The sequence below is a fragment of the Harpia harpyja genome, chromosome 16, assembly GCF_026419915.1.
Source record: "Harpia harpyja isolate bHarHar1 chromosome 16, bHarHar1 primary haplotype, whole genome shotgun sequence".
In the NCBI taxonomy this organism is placed as follows: domain Eukaryota; kingdom Metazoa; phylum Chordata; class Aves; order Accipitriformes; family Accipitridae; genus Harpia; species Harpia harpyja.
The window spans coordinates 28,817,314-28,834,942 of NC_068955.1; the positions used below are offsets into that span (position 1 = coordinate 28,817,314).

The following is a 17,629-nucleotide window of genomic DNA, read 5'->3' on the forward strand; positions in this document are numbered from 1 at the left end:
TGATGCGTTAGCCGTTCAATGAAAAACCCTGGCTATTAAAAAAAACTTCTTTAAAAAAAAAAAAAAAATCTTTCCTCAAGTAATGCTGAACATATCCTGAACATTTCCTTGCAGCTTAACTGCAATAATTGTAACGATACAGGCCTGAGAGCAGCTGACATCATACGCCAGCTGGAGATCTCTCATGCTAAAAAGTTTGTAGCCTTTCTGTCAAACAAAAGGGACAAGCGGTAAGCGAAAATTAACTTCCAATCCACAGTACCACAGATCTGAGGTGGGATGCACCTGCAATGCACAACTAAAGCACTCTACCTGAGTAACTGTTTCTCTGACAGCTTCTGCTTACAGCTTAAAGAGCAGAGAAGCAATCTGGGTCACAAAAGCGTATTCAAATGTTGGGAGTAAATTACCCAGCTGCATAACACTGCCACCATGCCATCTTCTCTCTGAAGAGAAAGTGGTTTACAGTAAGTAAAGCAGTGAATCCCTCTTTTAAACACATCCCTTAACCTTCTTTAAATTTATTACATTCTAATTAAAGTCATAGGACTTTGTTTAGATAAGTTGAAAACCTCATGTTGGCAGCCAGAATATCTTATTTATAAGAACTCAGAGGTCTCGGATTCCCATATTTGGATTATGTTGCTTTAATTTATTTATTTTTCCAATTAAAAAGTTCTCACTGCTCATGCATTTTTTATTCCCTAATGTGCTGTTCTATCAGCAGAAACATAAAAGAAGCAGACAACATGTTTTTTCAGTTGGAGACTACTTCCTAGCCTGCTCCAGTTTTATAATCTATCCTCCTATGCTCTTACCAACCCCCTCCATCAAACAGCTAAGAGTATCCATCGAAACCACAGGCTGCATTCATAGTAAAAGGCACTCCAGCACATATTTTCACTGGAAAGCATTAATTTTTGCAGCTAAGCGCCTTTCTCCCTTTTACGCCTGCAGACAGAGTTCAAGTAAAGGAATACTGATACTGTCTGCACAGGTGAGTACCTTTGTAGCAATACAGCTGATGAGAAATAAAACAACAGAAATATAAAGCAAGCACCTTTCAAGCTTACCTCCTCAGATTAATTAGACACACTGAGAACAATTTGGAATTTATATTTCTGAAATAAATCATCAATAAATACATTTTCATACAGTACCCACCACCTCTTAAATTGTAGGCTCCGTGCTATTCCCTCACTCTTCTCTTAACACTATTAAATGTAACATTTTTCTGTGTTGTTACTGTTGCAGGAGGCAAGCATTGCAGCGGACAGACAGGTACCCCCGGCAACATCATCACAGACTGTACAACTGAAACTAACAGCCAGTGAAGAGAAGACAAACGCCAGCTCTTACAGGACTATGACAGTCTCCTGGGGTTGCGAATCTCCTGACAACGCAGGTATGAACGGCGGGATCCTTTACCTCTGCTCCCCTAAGAGGCCAAACCTGGGAAGGTACATGGCAGCGTTCATTTCGTTATATATTAACCCTTTGGTGCCATGGGTTATTTAAGGACCCTCTGGCGACGACACAGTTGCTCTAGCTCAACCTAAACACTCGCCAGAAAGCCCCTGACAACCCCTTTTCCCTAGAGTAGGGGAGCACAGATCCTACACATAACCAATACTTTGAAACAAGATTTGTTCGCCACTAGTGGACTCAGCATCGCAGATACAACAAAACTAAGAGCATCGCGCTTAATTTCCATGTTACTTTCAGCACAGGTTTTACTTGTGCATCAGTTGTACATTCATAATTAATGTAGTCTTTCCATTTTTCTAAGCTTTCAGAACCTTACTAGAATGTTAAAAGCACGTTAGCAAGTGCACCCGCTGCTTATTATGCCAGTTGTCTGAGACGTATCCCTGGCTGGAGGTTACTGCCTCGGCCCAGCACAAAGCTCTCCAAGTCAGTGAGGAGAGTCCGGTGACATTCAACAGGTTTTTAGTCTGGACTCTAATGTATCTTTCTGTGTCAGCAGCTCCAAGCTCTAGCATCAAACTCGGCTACAATTCTCACTCCTTGTTCTTGAAGGAGCACCAAAAGGAACAAGTAAAATGCAGCAGGAGCTGATTTCAAAAGGACGTGTACTTGGGCAAATATGCCTCCTTTGATATGTATGCCTCCCCCACCATATTACATCTCATTAGAACAGAGGCAATTACGCTGTTTTAAAGATGACTCTTAAAAGCACTAAAGGCTTTTACCAGTTCTCAAGTACTCTTCCCTAACCTATCCAGGTCTGAAAAACAAAGTCAACTTTGAATTGAACCCAAAAGACAATCAAGTACCAAACGTCAAGGCAATTTTACGAATCAGAGTAATGTGGGTGATAAAGCTGGGAAGAATAGAAGTAGATTCGACTACCTGTTTACAAATTACGAGTTTCATCTCCAATGCTTTCTGATCTACTGCAGGTTTTGGAGGCCAGAGACTGGCTTTGGGTATCAATACAAATCCTGTAGCAAAATTAGGTTGTTGCTGGATATTTTTCCCAATGCGAACACTTTCAATGCGCTCTCAGATACAGGTTAACTTTAATAACACTGCATTCACAAATCAGTCACTCAGAAGAGCCTTCCAAACGTGTAACATATTACCATAGCCCTAAACAAGGAGTAAGGCATTTATACAAATTCGTGCATAACTATAAGGAAGCCATGTTGCAACCCCCTTAAAGAAATCCAGTAGGAATTAAAGGGATTAATTTTGCTGGTCATTTTTTTTTCCTTTTTGCCTTTTTTTGGGTTTTTAGAGGGGAAAGAACAGTAAGTAAAAAGCACAGAGCTTCTTTAACTAGATAGGTACACTTCAAGCTAAATTCCTGTTCTGATGACACCGAATCTCTGCAGGAGACGGGACAGGTCAATCTATTGACTGCAGTCGTATTCTCTTTCCCTGTGACTTACTTGTTCAATTAAGTCTGCAGAAGCATCACTTCTCATTAGACATCCTGAATTCTGCTGAGAGCTCCTGACACCACACTAGCCTAAAATGGTGACATTTACATGTAAAGTCTACAGCTCTTTCAGGGCACACATTCAGCGGCAGCTTTCCTAACACTAACATGAGGAAGGCTTAGGATTTTCAGTAGCGCTCAGAAGTACCCCTCATTGGCTTGCTCTTCATTTTCACATCTTTTGACATTTACTGTGGTGTCATCAGGAGATGCTAGTGCAAAGATGAACAAGATGCTGACGACTCTTCTGAGTGCAAAGATGTAGGGGGTTAAGATGTAATAAAGGAAACTATAACACCAACATTCACAAAATTCTCTAATTAACTGAACAGAGATGCTACAGCTGAGTCAGTAACTTAAAGACTTCCTTTTTTTCTTTTTTTTTTTTTCCCTCATTTAAACTTGTACTGTGATCTACCCTCAAGTCATGCTTTCAGAACTATTCCCATTACTTTCCCACAGGAGTTGTTATAAAATACCACAAATACACAACCAAATAGAGGCATTTAGGTATGGATTTATGCTGGAAGCAGCCGATATGTACCACCTTAAGGGACGCTCTTAGACGCATCAGCCCTGTTTAGGGCTACCTGACAGAGACAGCTATACACATTTATCACCTCATATGACAGCACAGCTCTTTCTGTAATTGTATTTATCTACCGCTGCCTGTTGCTATAAAGAAAATCAGGTCACAACCATGACTCTGTGCAGCTCTCTTGTCCCTGGATAGACTTCTGCACCAGGCAGGCATTTTGTGTTGTCTTCCTTTCACATTGTGTGCAAGAAGGCGGCCAGCTAAACAATCTGCTAAAAAGGGTCTTCCTAAAACACATTTGCTGTTCATACAAAGAAAAAAAAAGAAAAAAAAGATCATAACCGATAATAACGAACCTGTCCCAAAACCCAGTACGTCAATAAACAAAAAAGTATACTATAGTAAGCAAATAATATAACAGATAAACAAATGGTAAGATAAATAAATCAGATGACTGAAATGAAGACAATCTTTACAAATTGTAGATTTCATGCCTTAATTAAATTAAAATTGCTGTAAACATTTAATTGCTTCTAGGGTCCAGATAAAAGGATTCAATAAGCAACCTTGCTTCAGATTAGATTTTTACTGTCAGTAGTTAATGCAGTTGCGGAAAATGACTGTAATCTTCTCAAAACAGTTATCTCATAATTCCTTTGGTCACAATGTAAACTTTTTCAAATGTTCCAATAACTGCATACTCCTCTAATACTCATATAACTTTATTCTGCCAACCTGAACAAAACGAAGACTTCAGAAAGAAATATCCGCTACCATCACCCTATCCATTTAAGTGCCACAATTCCAAAATGCACACGCCAATCCTCTCACTGAAGGCAAAGGATATTTTTATATTAGTTTCACTGCAAGAAGACACGAAAGTAATGATTTATTTTCCTCATTCCTAAAGACTATTTTGAAGGTCCAAATTTCAAGTTTTCTGAGTTTCCTCATCAACCACTAAGTTAGCAAAAGCCGAAGTCTTCAATACATTGTGAGATCACATTCCAAGGGAGGAAAGAGTCTAGGTTTGCTCCTTTTTCTTCCTTGAAATCCTGACAATCTGCCATCTTGCAGTCTTCACAACTTTTGAAGGGAAACAAGTGCAATGACAGACAGAATACCCTTCAGAAAACAAAAAGCACCAGTTCTAGACACGCAAGAAGAAGCTTCCAGGTTTCTCAGAAGTTTCCAAGTGGGGCAGCGGGTGGAAAATCAGTAAAAAGTGCATTGCTTGATTATGTAAAATAAAATTAAAATGCCTCTGACACATCCCTCTATTCTTCAAGATTTCAGGTATGCTGAGTGAAGCAGTTCACAACAGAACAGACCACACAGCAATCTATCACACTTAAAAGCAATCACAGTCAAACGTAACATCAGCTAGTGCCTAAACTACAGAGATGCATTTAATAGTCCCCAGTCAGCAATCAACCTTTCCCACATTTGTTCATAATCACAATGAATTGTTTCATTTTAATGCTTTGTTTTCTTTTTCTTATCCCATGGCAGTTTACCATGCTTTTTAAATTAGATATGTAAAAAAAATTTCTCCTTTTCCAATTTTATTCCTGTAAGTAGAGAGCATTTTTTAAAGAAATATAAATTACCGCACAGATTTTCTTACCTGTTGCAGTCCACGTGGAGCAGAAGGTGGGATGCACTAAGTGACACGGCAATCTTATGCCACTGTCCATCTGCCAGACGGTAGGGGAACACCTCTGTTCTTGACTTCCCATTAAACCTGTAGTGATATCTAATCTCATCCCGTAGGCCACTGCTCTCCAGTTCAAAATAGCTGTATTTAAAACATGAAGAAGAATCAGTTCCATTTTTTGGTTTATTCATTGCTTCTGTCACTTTCTTCTTAATTCATAAACTTCTTTAAAAAAACACCACGTGGAAGGTCACAATCTAAAGAGGTTACTCAGCATGAATTATCTACTAGTTCATTTTTAAAAAGAGGTGGAGAGACAAGACTATACATTCAGCGCATCACAAAAATAGCAATATCAGTTACACAAAAACAGCTCATGTTCAAAACACCATTTGACAGTCGTCGAAACTGAATTCCTCTTTTTACCCATAGAACAGGTTCAACTACAAGAAAACAATCCCTATTCTTTTCACCACAATGTTTTGCATGAACACAAGATTTGTGGGAAATGCAAAAATAAAGAACTGTACATATCATTACCAACAAACAAACAAAAAGCCATTAAGGTAAGAAACCACTTGGTAATCATTAAATTTGTTTTTACTATTTGCATATCCACTTTTTAAAAACTGTTTACTTTTAGGACTCCCCTACATGCAATCACGCTTAACTCATTTTCTGACTTCTATTGTTACAGCTGTAATTGTTCAGCTTTACAAGGGAACAAAACCTCCTGGCTGGATTAGGTGTCTCAACACCTAGCATAAACAATCAAACAGTCAAAACCTTCAGACAGTTGTCCCAGTCATCGGAGTACTAACAAAGCACAGCTATTAACTGGCTTCATGCCGGCGGGGGGGAGCCAATTCTTTTTCTAGGGTGCATGTAGCCCTTCCAGGTGGTAGCACATTGACAGCGTAAATAGTGAAGCCTTCTCTTGGACCTCAGATCAGAGTATTTATAGCGTATCAAATCAAGGCTCTCTTTTTTCCTGCTAAAATGAAGCCCTGCATACAGAAAGAAGATGCAGACCTCCTTTTAGAGTAGAAATAACTACAACTAAGTGCAGATGTTAGGTTGTCCAGCTAGTCCCTATCCCCATCTACCCCCACAGTGTCATGTTTTTCCCTACTGGACAACACCAATTTAACGTGGCAGTTGAAAGACCGGTGCTAGTGTGGGGTAAAAAAACAACAAAAAAACCCCAAACAACCACACCCAGTAACGAAAGCCGCTTCCAAAAAAAATAAATGCAACACAAAATAATAAATACTCAGGTGCCGATTTTAATTTTCGCACGAGGCTTCTACGCTGCTTCGCTGTACACAGACCTTAACAGCCAGTGTGCACAAGTGTTACGTGAAGTGCATACACTTCATTAAGAATAGCTCTTACCAGTGAAGCGGAGGCTTTTTAGAACATAAACTGGAAAACGGAGTTCTTTGGGAAGTACTTACTTGTGAGATAAAACTCTTGCTGGGAACATGTGCAAAAGATCACAACAGACTGGGAAAGGGAACACCAAGCCAATAAATCTCGACCAAAAGAGAAACTCAAGCCCTCCTCCGTCCTGCCAATGCCTTGCCATTACATTTTTCGTGTAACTTCTGAGCATTATCACGTCACCCAAATCAAAGACTCAAGTGAAAAATTAAAAAACACAAGCAGACAAAGGCAAAATCAAAACTGAATAAAAACAGAGCAGGCACAGGTACAAATAAAATACATGCAGTACAGAGTGCAAAAAATAAGAAAGGCTGGTGTTGTGAAGGAGCTGGCCTGTTTCATACACATAAAGGCTCAAGGAGGGCAGAGAAACAGGATTTTTCTAGGTAGAGCAGAATGTTGATTAACTACTACCACCACCCCACCCTCCCCCATTAAAATACCTAAATTACACTCATAAGAAATCTGGAGAGGATTTTTTTATTATTTTATTTTGCTGCTCAGTTAACAGCACAGTCAATATACAGAAGATACTGCTGCTGGTGTTTCCAAGCCAGGACAGCGCTAAGACAAGTACCATCAGCGACGTCATACATACAAAGTTAAAGGTTTCGTAATTGTCATCTGTTATCCGAGCACAAAAGGAAGTCACTAAAGAGACTTTCTGTCTCTGTTGTTCAAATAAACAGCAGTGAGGCAGAAAATTTCAAAAAAAATGAGGGAGAGCTACATAACACTCCAGTATCTGTCTCACACAAAAAGTATTTGTATAAATATATATATTTACAAGGTTGATCATAGAAGCTTAAGAGCCCCAGAGCAAGACAAGCTCCTGTTGCAGGAAGCACATCACTTCGTGCAGTCATTCTTCATAATCGCCGATAGCCACGGAGCTAATCGCTAACCACACAATGTTTTGTTTGTTAATAAAAAGGCAACAGTCCGGCCCTGGAAAGGTCAGTGTACTTAATCACATGTATGCTCTATTATTTGAACAGCACAGGGAATTGCAAAGCAACGTAGTTTCTCACCTGACAAGCCTTAGTGTCAATAGTTACTTCAGGACTAAAAAGAGCTTGTTGCTTAGGCACCGAGTTTGTTGTCAATCTCCTGACTAATTTATATAACACAGAAGTGACTAGTTAAAATTTACTGTAATAGCCAGTGCTAACCTTTTTATATAAGTACATCTAATGCACTGCTAAGTGCCACAGGACTGTATAAAACACATTTTACCTCTTCAGTGACAGGAAAGGAGGATGACAGCAGGCAAATCCTGCACCTATTTTTCAACATTTTTCAACAAGTGCAAATCAGAAGCAGTAACGCTCAGACAGACATCAGTAAACAACAGGCAACAAAAACCCAACAGCGGAAGCTGGCTGGATTAGCCCAACTTATATCTATTTCAAGTATTTAAAAAATGCAAGGCAATATAAACCAACACTCTTCCATTGGGGTTTTGTGGGGTTTTTTTGGAACATGCACAAATTTACACCGAGATCTTGATTACACACACACTTCACCGTGTTCACCATTCAGAAGACGTAGTTGTCTTTTCTCTACTAGAATTCACGTGCCAATAGCTTTCTCAATAGCAAACATCATCTTTTCTTTCCTCCTCCCACCAGACACTGGAGGAAAGCCTCTTCAAAAGCAATGACATAAAGGCCATTCACTCCTGGAAATGAGTGCACCTGCTCCGCGTTCAAGTTCTAATCTGCAAATTGTGGAATGGAACACAAATGAGTGGAAAAACATAAGCTTAGGCAAGAAATCATCAACCTGTGAGAAAATAATTAGTAAAGCCAGAGAAAATACATGGTTTTGTTGGGGGTTTTTTTATTATCTGTCTCATCTTGGACTTGAAGTGCCATTGCACAAGTTTTTATCTACTACAAACCAACAGGTAAACAACAGGGGGAAATTAACAGAAGCTACCATAAAAGAGGCAAGAAAATGAACTAATCTCTATCAGGTGTGTCTTTCTGTAGGTACTTCCCAGTATTTTGCAAGGAAGAAGGAAACAGGAACAGAACAAGTCAGGGTTCCTGAAAGACTGCAGCATCTGTGACTGTCTGAATAAATGTATCATCAGTAGACAAGTGTGAACTTTCAATGTTGCCATGAGATCTATATCAAAAGCCCAAGGGAGATCCCTGAGTATTATAACTCATTCTGCTTCTGCATCACATCTGCATGAAGCCTGACTGGAATGGCTCTAATATCTCTGTGTGTCAACCTGCCGCTATAGTTAGCCCCTTGCTACCCTCCTCAAGACCTTTTCCAAGTAAGAGAGATGTGAGACAGTAATCTACTTGTCAACTTGTTAGCATCAAGTGATGGTTTATTGTTTTATTTGTTATTTCTCGATTAGGATTTTTTTTTTTTTTAACAGACATGGTCAAATTAACATGCATTTTGACAGATGAAATCCTCAGAACACATGTATTAAGGAAGGCCTCTGTTTATGGAACAGCAATACAATATGACCCTGGCTGAAATTTTCCCACTACTAGAATTTCCATATTTGCTAGGCACGTAAGCTACTGCTGACTTCTTTTATACAATTATGGAACTCAAATTCTTTTTATAGGTCTGCCCGCAGCGTCTCATTCAAATCCCAATGTATAAGAGAAAAAAGAAAGAAAAACATGTTGCTAAATTGAGATCAATTTTATGGTCATCAAAGAAGTCGGGATATTTTAAGATCATGCAACATGCTTTACAAAAAGACAATATTATTCCACAATCCACTCAAGATGCTTTACAATTCTTTCTGACAACTTTTGCGACCCCTATGTACCTCGCACACAAATATTGTTATGAGAGGATAAAGCCTGACTCAGTGATGTTTAATGCTTGCTCTTTTTTTCCTTTTAGTCACAACCATAGCGAATATTTAACTGTGCATTTGACAGCTCATTTCACTTCCAGATCAGGAGAAAAAGGTGTCTAAAAGTATACTGTAAGTTGGAAAGAGCTGCTGTGGATGTAATGACAAAAAAAATTGAAAAAGTCATTATCAACAATAAATAAGATCATGTAAGACACCTGAAGCAGAAAAAACCCAACGTATTTCTATAAGGTGAGTTGGCTTAATCCACCATCTGCATTAAAGAAACACATTCGTCTATTCATCATATCTACCACAGCAGCGATCTTAACCTGTGACAAACACCACCACGTTCCATTCAAAAATTTTACCGCTGTCAGGTTGTGGAAGTGGCCAAAGGAGGGAGGGCTCACAGACCCCAAATAAGACGCGACCCCAAATAAGACACGACCCCAAAAAGAGCTCTGGGATATATGTCCTTCTGAATATCTTTAATGTATACATCACTTCTTGTTCTGATCTTTACTATGCTAACACCTATTACGAGACACTAAAATATACTACAATGAAGACAGGGCACCATCTGGTAAGCACAATGCTGACTAAATGCTCCGATAAGAGCTCTAAGAACTAAAGCAAAACTACTTTTTGCATTCAGTTCTGGAAATCTTCCCCTTTATCACGTTCAAACATAAATAAAGCCGAGCTAGCGTTCCCATTTTACAACTTCCGTCATCCCTGATCAAGTGCCAAATGAAGCCCCACAGCCTCTTTCAAGGAGCAGCACCAGCACTTATAGCAGATGCTCTTAGAGCTACTGAACAGATGTCCCAGGGCAAGGCAGCAGGCACAGATGGCATCCCTGCGAATATGTACAAACTTGGGGTTGCCATCTAGTCAAAACACTTGTGCATCTGCTTAACATTGTGTGGGAGAGGGTCACAAAACCACAGGAGCTCAAGGATGGAAGCACCGTTCACCTTGCACATGCTGCAGCAACACTACAATGTCAGGTCTCTCAACCGCTGGAAAAAATCGCTGCCATAGTAAGAATGAGGCTGTTACTGAACAGAAGTTTCTGGAAAGTTCTGTCAGTATGGTCAAAACACACTTTCTTATATTTTTTTATAGCAAAACAAATTCAAGGAAAGTTCACAGACCAGCCCGTTTGATGTCATCAGCTAGAAGTTCGAGAAGCTTCTGCACAATTTGCCTATTTGGCCACGTTTGCGCACATAGCTTTTTCATTTCCAATAGCATCGTGCCAAGCAGAATATCAGAACATTTAATTATGTTTAATGACAAAAAATGGCTTCAGGCAAGACTGTGCTTTAGCATCTTCGCAGAAACACTTCTTGATGTATTCGGAGACAAACAGCCAACAAATCTGCATCCATTATCACACAGATTTCAGCATTTTCAATCTACAGAGATTCTGTGATGAATCACAGATCATTACAGTTTTGGCCTTTCACTGTTCCTTACCACTAATTGAGTCCGTGTGCACAGTGGTACACACAGCACGTTGTTATTTTGGTCGTGCTGCCAAGCGGCTCAGGCTGGACAGCAACGTGAAAGTAACTGAGATCTTGTTCTAACGCTCCCCAGTGAAAAGCAAGTCAGGCCCAGAGCAGGCACTGGGTACACTCTGCTGCAGATAAGCTGGCAGGCATATGCCCAAGACCATCACCACCGTTGATGAAGCCATATAGAGCAAAAGCAGTGCCTCTGAAACAAGAGATGCATCTCTTCAAACAGAAGTAAACACTCACCTTGCAGTTGTCACCACAGTTCTGTATGGATGCAAAACTAGAACAAGTTACAGCTGTCAAGGCAAATATTTCAGTCGCTTCCACAGGCACTGTTCTTGTATCCTAGTTACTATAAAGTGACAGGGTAAGATCCCAAGCTCAAGCATTACGCATTGTCAAACACTGGATTTTGAAGAAATGCTCTTACACGCTCAAGAGTACGGATCTAGTCCTCTGCTACATATGCATACTTACAAACCATACAAAGCTACTTTTTTAAAGCTAATTTAAATACGGACAGATTGAGAGCCTGCACAGCAAAACCACACGTGGCAAATCTTCATTTACGTGTGATTAAAGACTTACTACTGTGGCAGAGATTACGTACTGATATCATCAAAGCTGATGAGCAAAATCGGACTGACGTCGGGTAGCACAAAAGGTGTTGTGAATAGAAGAAGGATCATCTGTGACAATGAAGGTATCTTGCTGAAAAATCAGATTAACTTTCTACAAAAGAAAATGCAAAAGCTGAATCCCATATGTTGCACAGACAAAGACTCTATCATCACCTAATGTATTCCAAAAGTATACCTCCTACGCAAGCAAATCCAAAATAAGCCAAAACTTAATACTAAATTCTTTCAAACCTCTCAGGTAAAAGCCTGAAAGTTCAATTTCACTGTGCTGTTGGCTACCTGAACAGGATTCTTTCAAACATCTGTGTCCTTTCATTTCAAATGAAAGGAACTAAATCCAGTCAATTAAACAACTTCATTTTTTCCATTCAGACCACTCCGAGGACAACAGGAATCATGTTATATCAGACTAGCTTGAAGCATTTAGCAACAAAAACACCCACACTGACATTTTCTATAACAAACATTTTGTCTTTTGTTCTACAAATCTCCTACATGGCAGCTGGGCATGCAGGCTGCAAGGCATTGAGCATTTATGATGCTCAAAATATGCATTTGTGTACCTGCGACGAGGCAAAGGTCATCCAAATACAAATTTACTTTCTTCTTTGATCATATAAAGAAAAAAAAGTAACCCCGACGTCTGCCTGCCAGCCAAAAGACAGCTGGAGTCAGAGCTGGTACAAAGCAGCTACTCATTTTCATGGCATGTGTTGTAAGGATTGACCTTAAGCATTTTCGTTTCCATTTCGTATGTCTAAAAATCTATCTTCACTGTGGCTGCTACCCGTCTACTATCTGAAAAAGACCCGGTCTCTCTCTTATTCATAGTAAACCAAGTAGGTAGTACCACATTGCACCTAAAAATAGTACAGCATCTTAGCAGGCTTCAGAGCTGGCACAGTCAGCAGGACAGAAGAGAGTCTATCATCTGAAGTAAGGTGAAGTCATGACTCCTGAGCATCTAAAACAAAAACAGAACAAAACAAAACAAAAGCCACTGTCCTCATACACATATAGACACAAACACCTACAAGAACCAAGACATCTCTACTAAAGGTAGGTATCTGCGAGAAGCTGCCAAGTAATGAGAGAAATTTGATTTTATTCCCTCACAAAAAGCAGAGGCTCATCTCACAGTTCGGGATGCAGTCTAGTGTAACCACTCCTGAAAGAGATGGCCTCACTCTCCTGCCTGCTTATTCCTACCTCATCCTTTGCATCAGATTTAGCCATTCACTTGCAATAAGGTTTGTCAACCCAACGAACTAGTCTGACAGAAAAGTAACCTGACAAAAGAAAAGAATCATTTCTTTACATATTGCCGCTCCAAAACCAAGTCACACTTACTCACACTATGACTGTAACTCTAGCAAGGAATGCAATCCTCAGTTACACTCCGAAATAGTCCTTGAAGGGCTCAGCACCCACAACCCTTGGCTAAAAGTTAGTTTCCCCAGTGCACCAGTGGACCATTCGCAGTCCACAAAGCATTTGCATCTGAAGACTTTCTGAACGGGTGCTGTTGATTTTTTTTAAGGCTAACCTGGGAGTCCAAGCTGGCATTAGCTCAGGGATCACTGTGGGTACGCAGAAGCCTGGAGCTGCCAGTGTGACCAGAGAGCCCCCAGCAGAGCTGTAACCAAAGCAGAGCATAGCCCCAGTCCAGTCCGTTCCCCACTCACGCTCATCACTGCAGCGAGAACACAGCTCAGGGGATCCACAAATCCACAATCTCTAAATACCAGATTTTAATAAAACAAAAGAGGATAACGTAGCCTTTTAAACTAACGAGGTCTGCCGCCTGAGTCAAACTACAATATCTGAAAACAAATTACCCTAATTGCTGTGTCCTTACAAGAAAGGTTCTTCCCTCTGATCTCACTCTCGAATTCAGCAGTTTTCAGTGATTTCTTATGACAAATTCCACACATTTCTGCTAGATTACCAGCAAAAAAATCTTTTTCTTTCCACTCTCTCAAGGCCCAGCCACATGTCCGCTCCCTGCTCCTCTCTGGACACCCTCAGTCGCCACGTGCCCTGCAGGCCTCCTCCTTCCCCTCCTTCCCTCTCCGCTGCCACCTGAGCGCTGGCAGCTTTCCACGGGCATTAGGGCAGGCACTGCCACCCTCCTCCCTTTCAGAAGGCAGTACCTAGGGCAAGGAAACAACACCGGCATCATTACTGAACTGCAAACAAAAACCAAAAGCCAGACACATCACCCAGCCTAATGTCCAACCAAGCAAATGCCCATTTATGAGTAACGTGTTGCGAACATCTAACCATCTTATTAACTAGGAGAGCTAGGTTCTTAACGAGCAGCCCAAATTCAGTGGACGCAGTTTTCAGAAAGTTGCCTTCAGTGTAAGTTTGAGACATTTCGGTGCTCTGCCTATATCAGAGGGTCATAAAACAAGCAAACAGAATTAACTCAGCATGTTGGAGAAGACTCCTGGGGGACCCGCACGTCCTGCTCCTGGCTGACCACAACATTTCTGCACTGTCCAAATTCAGTTTTAAAGCGTTTCAAACTGTCAGCCATTCTGCTCCAATTGCCAACAAGGTCCAATCAATGTGTTTCGACAGCTGGTTATCAGCAGCATGTTAATGCTGCAGAGAGACAACAATTGTCAGCCTAGTGTACATAAAACACCTGCTCTCAGCAGGGAGCCACAAGGTGGAAGGTAGCTCCTCAAGCACTAACCCCTCTTTCACAGCACTTAAATCGGTGGAAGATGTATAGAAAATAACAGTTCTTCTTCACTTTCCTCTTTTGCATACTTTAACCCCACACACAGAAACAGGTGGGCCCAATTCTATTTGCATTTGCATCTCGAAAGACCTTTTGGGAAGAAAAATTCAAAAAAAAAAAAATTCTGGAAGAAACAAAGCTCACCTGCTTGTTCCGCTATGAAAAAAAAAAAAAAAAAAAAAAAAGAAGGTGTATAGATGCCTCATATATTTCACATCACCTCATTCAGGGACAGAAGTAAGGCTGGATCTTTATATTCTCTGTACAGCTTTCCAGTTTAGCAATTCTACGTATAAATATTAATGAAGATGTGACCTTTACCCTAAAAGAAAAAGGTTAATGGATACATTTGCAGAGTTTTTCCTTCCCTTTTTAAATACTGCGCATCTCAGAATCCAATATGCATATACACATCTTGCGGAGAATAATCTAAAATGTAACATAGAGTAAATCCGATCTTCCAGGTTTACAACTAGGGTCAGAAGTCACTTGCATAGGTTTCTTTTCATTATTTAGGTTTCAGTGTTTAATTTAACTAGCTTGTTACCCTTTTGTGTTTTAATCAAACATATTATGGCCTGGTAGCCTTCCAACTGTTACTTGTGAACACACAGTTTTCCATCTACCCCTCAACAGTCTCAGAAGCTGTTCACAGTGTCACTGCAGGGAAGTAATCAACAATGTACTAGAGTCCCATGTCTGTTTCCCCTCCCTACCCAAAACTGACTTGCTAGGAATAAAAATCTTTCACTATGAGCCAGAGACATTTCTCAGAATCCCCCTGAATATTTATATCAGCACAGCTTGCTGGTACACAGCGAAGAACCAAATTCTCCGCTCGGCAAAACCATTTCACCACATCAGTACAACTAGCTTACAACTTTCCAAATACTTGGCGGGGCATAAATTTCCTGAAGTTCAGGTCCTAGACATAAGTTATAAGCATAAAAACAAAGAAAAAAACTGAAAAAAATCTCAGAAAATTTAGAAAAAAATAAAGATTTTAGTGCTCCCTGTGAGAAAATCTTAGAAACATTAATCTTACTACTTGCTCCCTAGTTCTATCGTGGTGGGATCTCCCGTTTTGAAACACTCTTCAGAAAGAATGACAACACACGGATAGACAGTTAGTACTAATAAACATGAAGCAAACAGAGAAGACAGACACGGGGGACACACAAAACAGTAGGGAAGAATAAGCAACTTGGCATTTTACAAAACAGTTTTTCATCCTGCCTCTTTAGCAACTAGTAAGAGTAACAAAAACAACAGTGACTTCTTTAGGAAGGGCGGGGCGGCAGGGGGGACAAGACTCCGGGACCTTGAAAAATGCACATAAGGAGACCTTGAGGAAAAGGTCAATAAGGGTATTATCCTATTTCTTATGGGTAATTAATGGATAATGGCTCCTCTGCTTACTAGTTTAGTTTTGCATATCCTGCATTACAATACCCAATTTCTCTGCTTTCTGCAAAAATAAACCAATGGTTAAGAAGAAAATCTTTTTTTTGTGCGGCAGCTTGTTACAGAGCAAGCAAATACCCAACAGGTTACTTTCAAAAAGTCAAAGGGAATTTTGCCTGATGAAAGATTAGAAAACCTGATCCAGAGTTACCACCTCCCACGTCGTGACCAGATGACAGCTCGGCAGCCAGCTACCGGTTATGTGCAACATACTGTAAAGAATCTATTTCCCCTTAGTTCCTTTCAGGTAAGTACCAGAGTCCCAGGTGATGCGTAATTGTGCTACTCATGTAATTTTAAGAGGTTCAGATTTGTACGTTAGCAGAAAAATCATTCCACACTCAATACTTCTTGATACCTTAAGCCTACCATGCTTAGACCCGAACGAGTAGTGGTTCACTGGTGGCTACCTCCACAAAAATCCCCAGCAATTAAAAGGTCATTATTGAAAGTTTGGGCACTAAATGATTTGAAAACGTTATAAGCTAATCAGTGGGGTAATCACTCACTAAAAGAATGCTCGCCACTCTTTTCCAGGTGCCTTACACCCATCATTTCCAAGCACCAAAACCCTTAGAATGCATTTGAAGCATGCAAATGCTTTCCTTTCCCACTCACTGTAATTCATTGTTTTTATAGACAAAGTACAGGTAGAGTTTATGCCTAATTTTTTTTTTTTTTTGAGGGGGCACAATTTTCACATCACCAAGAAAAGAAAATATTACAGCAGTCAGTTGCTTTTAAATTGTGCCCCAGACTAGTCAGGAAATCAGTCGGCTCCTTTGGCGAAAGCCAGCGTTTCAAAGAACGTTAACATGGGTACCTCAACATCCTTGACAGATTTCTCCAGATACTGATCTTGGCCAGCAGTGGGAAGGAACCATCAATATACCTCCAACCCAAGACCACAAAGGCAACGCTGACTCCATCTAATTTATGTTCTTGGGCTTTGGACCATGCAAAGCCAAAGCAGGTAAGGAGCAGGCAGACAACTTCAGATGAAACCATATTAAATCACTGTTGAAATAAGGACTCATTATGCGTGGTATTTTAAATATCTTGATGGCCTTTTCCAAGCGTCTTGGTGGTCTGAAGAGTCAAAGGTTGTGAGCAAAATAGCTCACGAAGATCTAGGAAGAACTGGCTAGCATAAGCCTGCAACAAAGAAAATAGTTGCCGCCTCCTGCATCCCCAAGTAACATATTTGTCCATCTTGTATCACATTTTGTTATCTATAATTTAGGAAAAAAAATTATAATCTTCAGATTTACCACTGTATGCCAGATAACTATGTACACAGTCTGCACATACTATCAGACTGTTCAATTAGACTTAATCTGTGTTAATTAAGCCTTCCATTTTCCAAGCTGTATTTTAATACATTTGGATCATGAAAACAAAGTCTTTATCATCATTAAGCTGATTCAACACGATAAAATATTAACAAAGATGCATTTATCATCATTGTAGTAGAAATCCTGTGCATCAACTGATGATATAAATTAACAGTAATTGTTGCAAAATACCCATTTAGTATTACAAAACACCATATCTCAATTACTGACTTCAAGAAAAGTTGCGTCCATCTTATTTTAATACCTTTAGTTTCAGAATTCCATGCCGTTAACAGAAAATAAAATCCTGCTACAACTTACTAGAGAAATTAAATATAAACCAAGCATTCTATGTATTACTACTTTATGGCGATCAGCTCCACTACACACATCATGCAAAACTGCCTTTTGAACTAGTTACGCTGTTATGCTGGCATATGTAACTTAGAATATATATATATACACAC

At 40.0% G+C, this 17,629-nt stretch overlaps 1 protein-coding gene across 5 annotated transcripts in view; it reads right to left on the reverse strand.

Moving 5' to 3' along the window:
• The window catches only part of NELL1 (neural EGFL like 1), a 302,370-nt gene that overhangs the window by 254,017 nt on the left and 30,724 nt on the right, over positions 1 to 17,629 (reverse strand). For all 5 annotated transcript variants that reach the window (XM_052811479.1, XM_052811477.1, XM_052811478.1 and 2 more), the window contains exon 4: positions 5,131 to 5,301. In XM_052811479.1, coding sequence (XP_052667439.1) covers positions 5,131 to 5,301 — 171 coding nt within the window. The remainder of the gene's footprint in view (positions 1 to 5,130; positions 5,302 to 17,629) is intronic.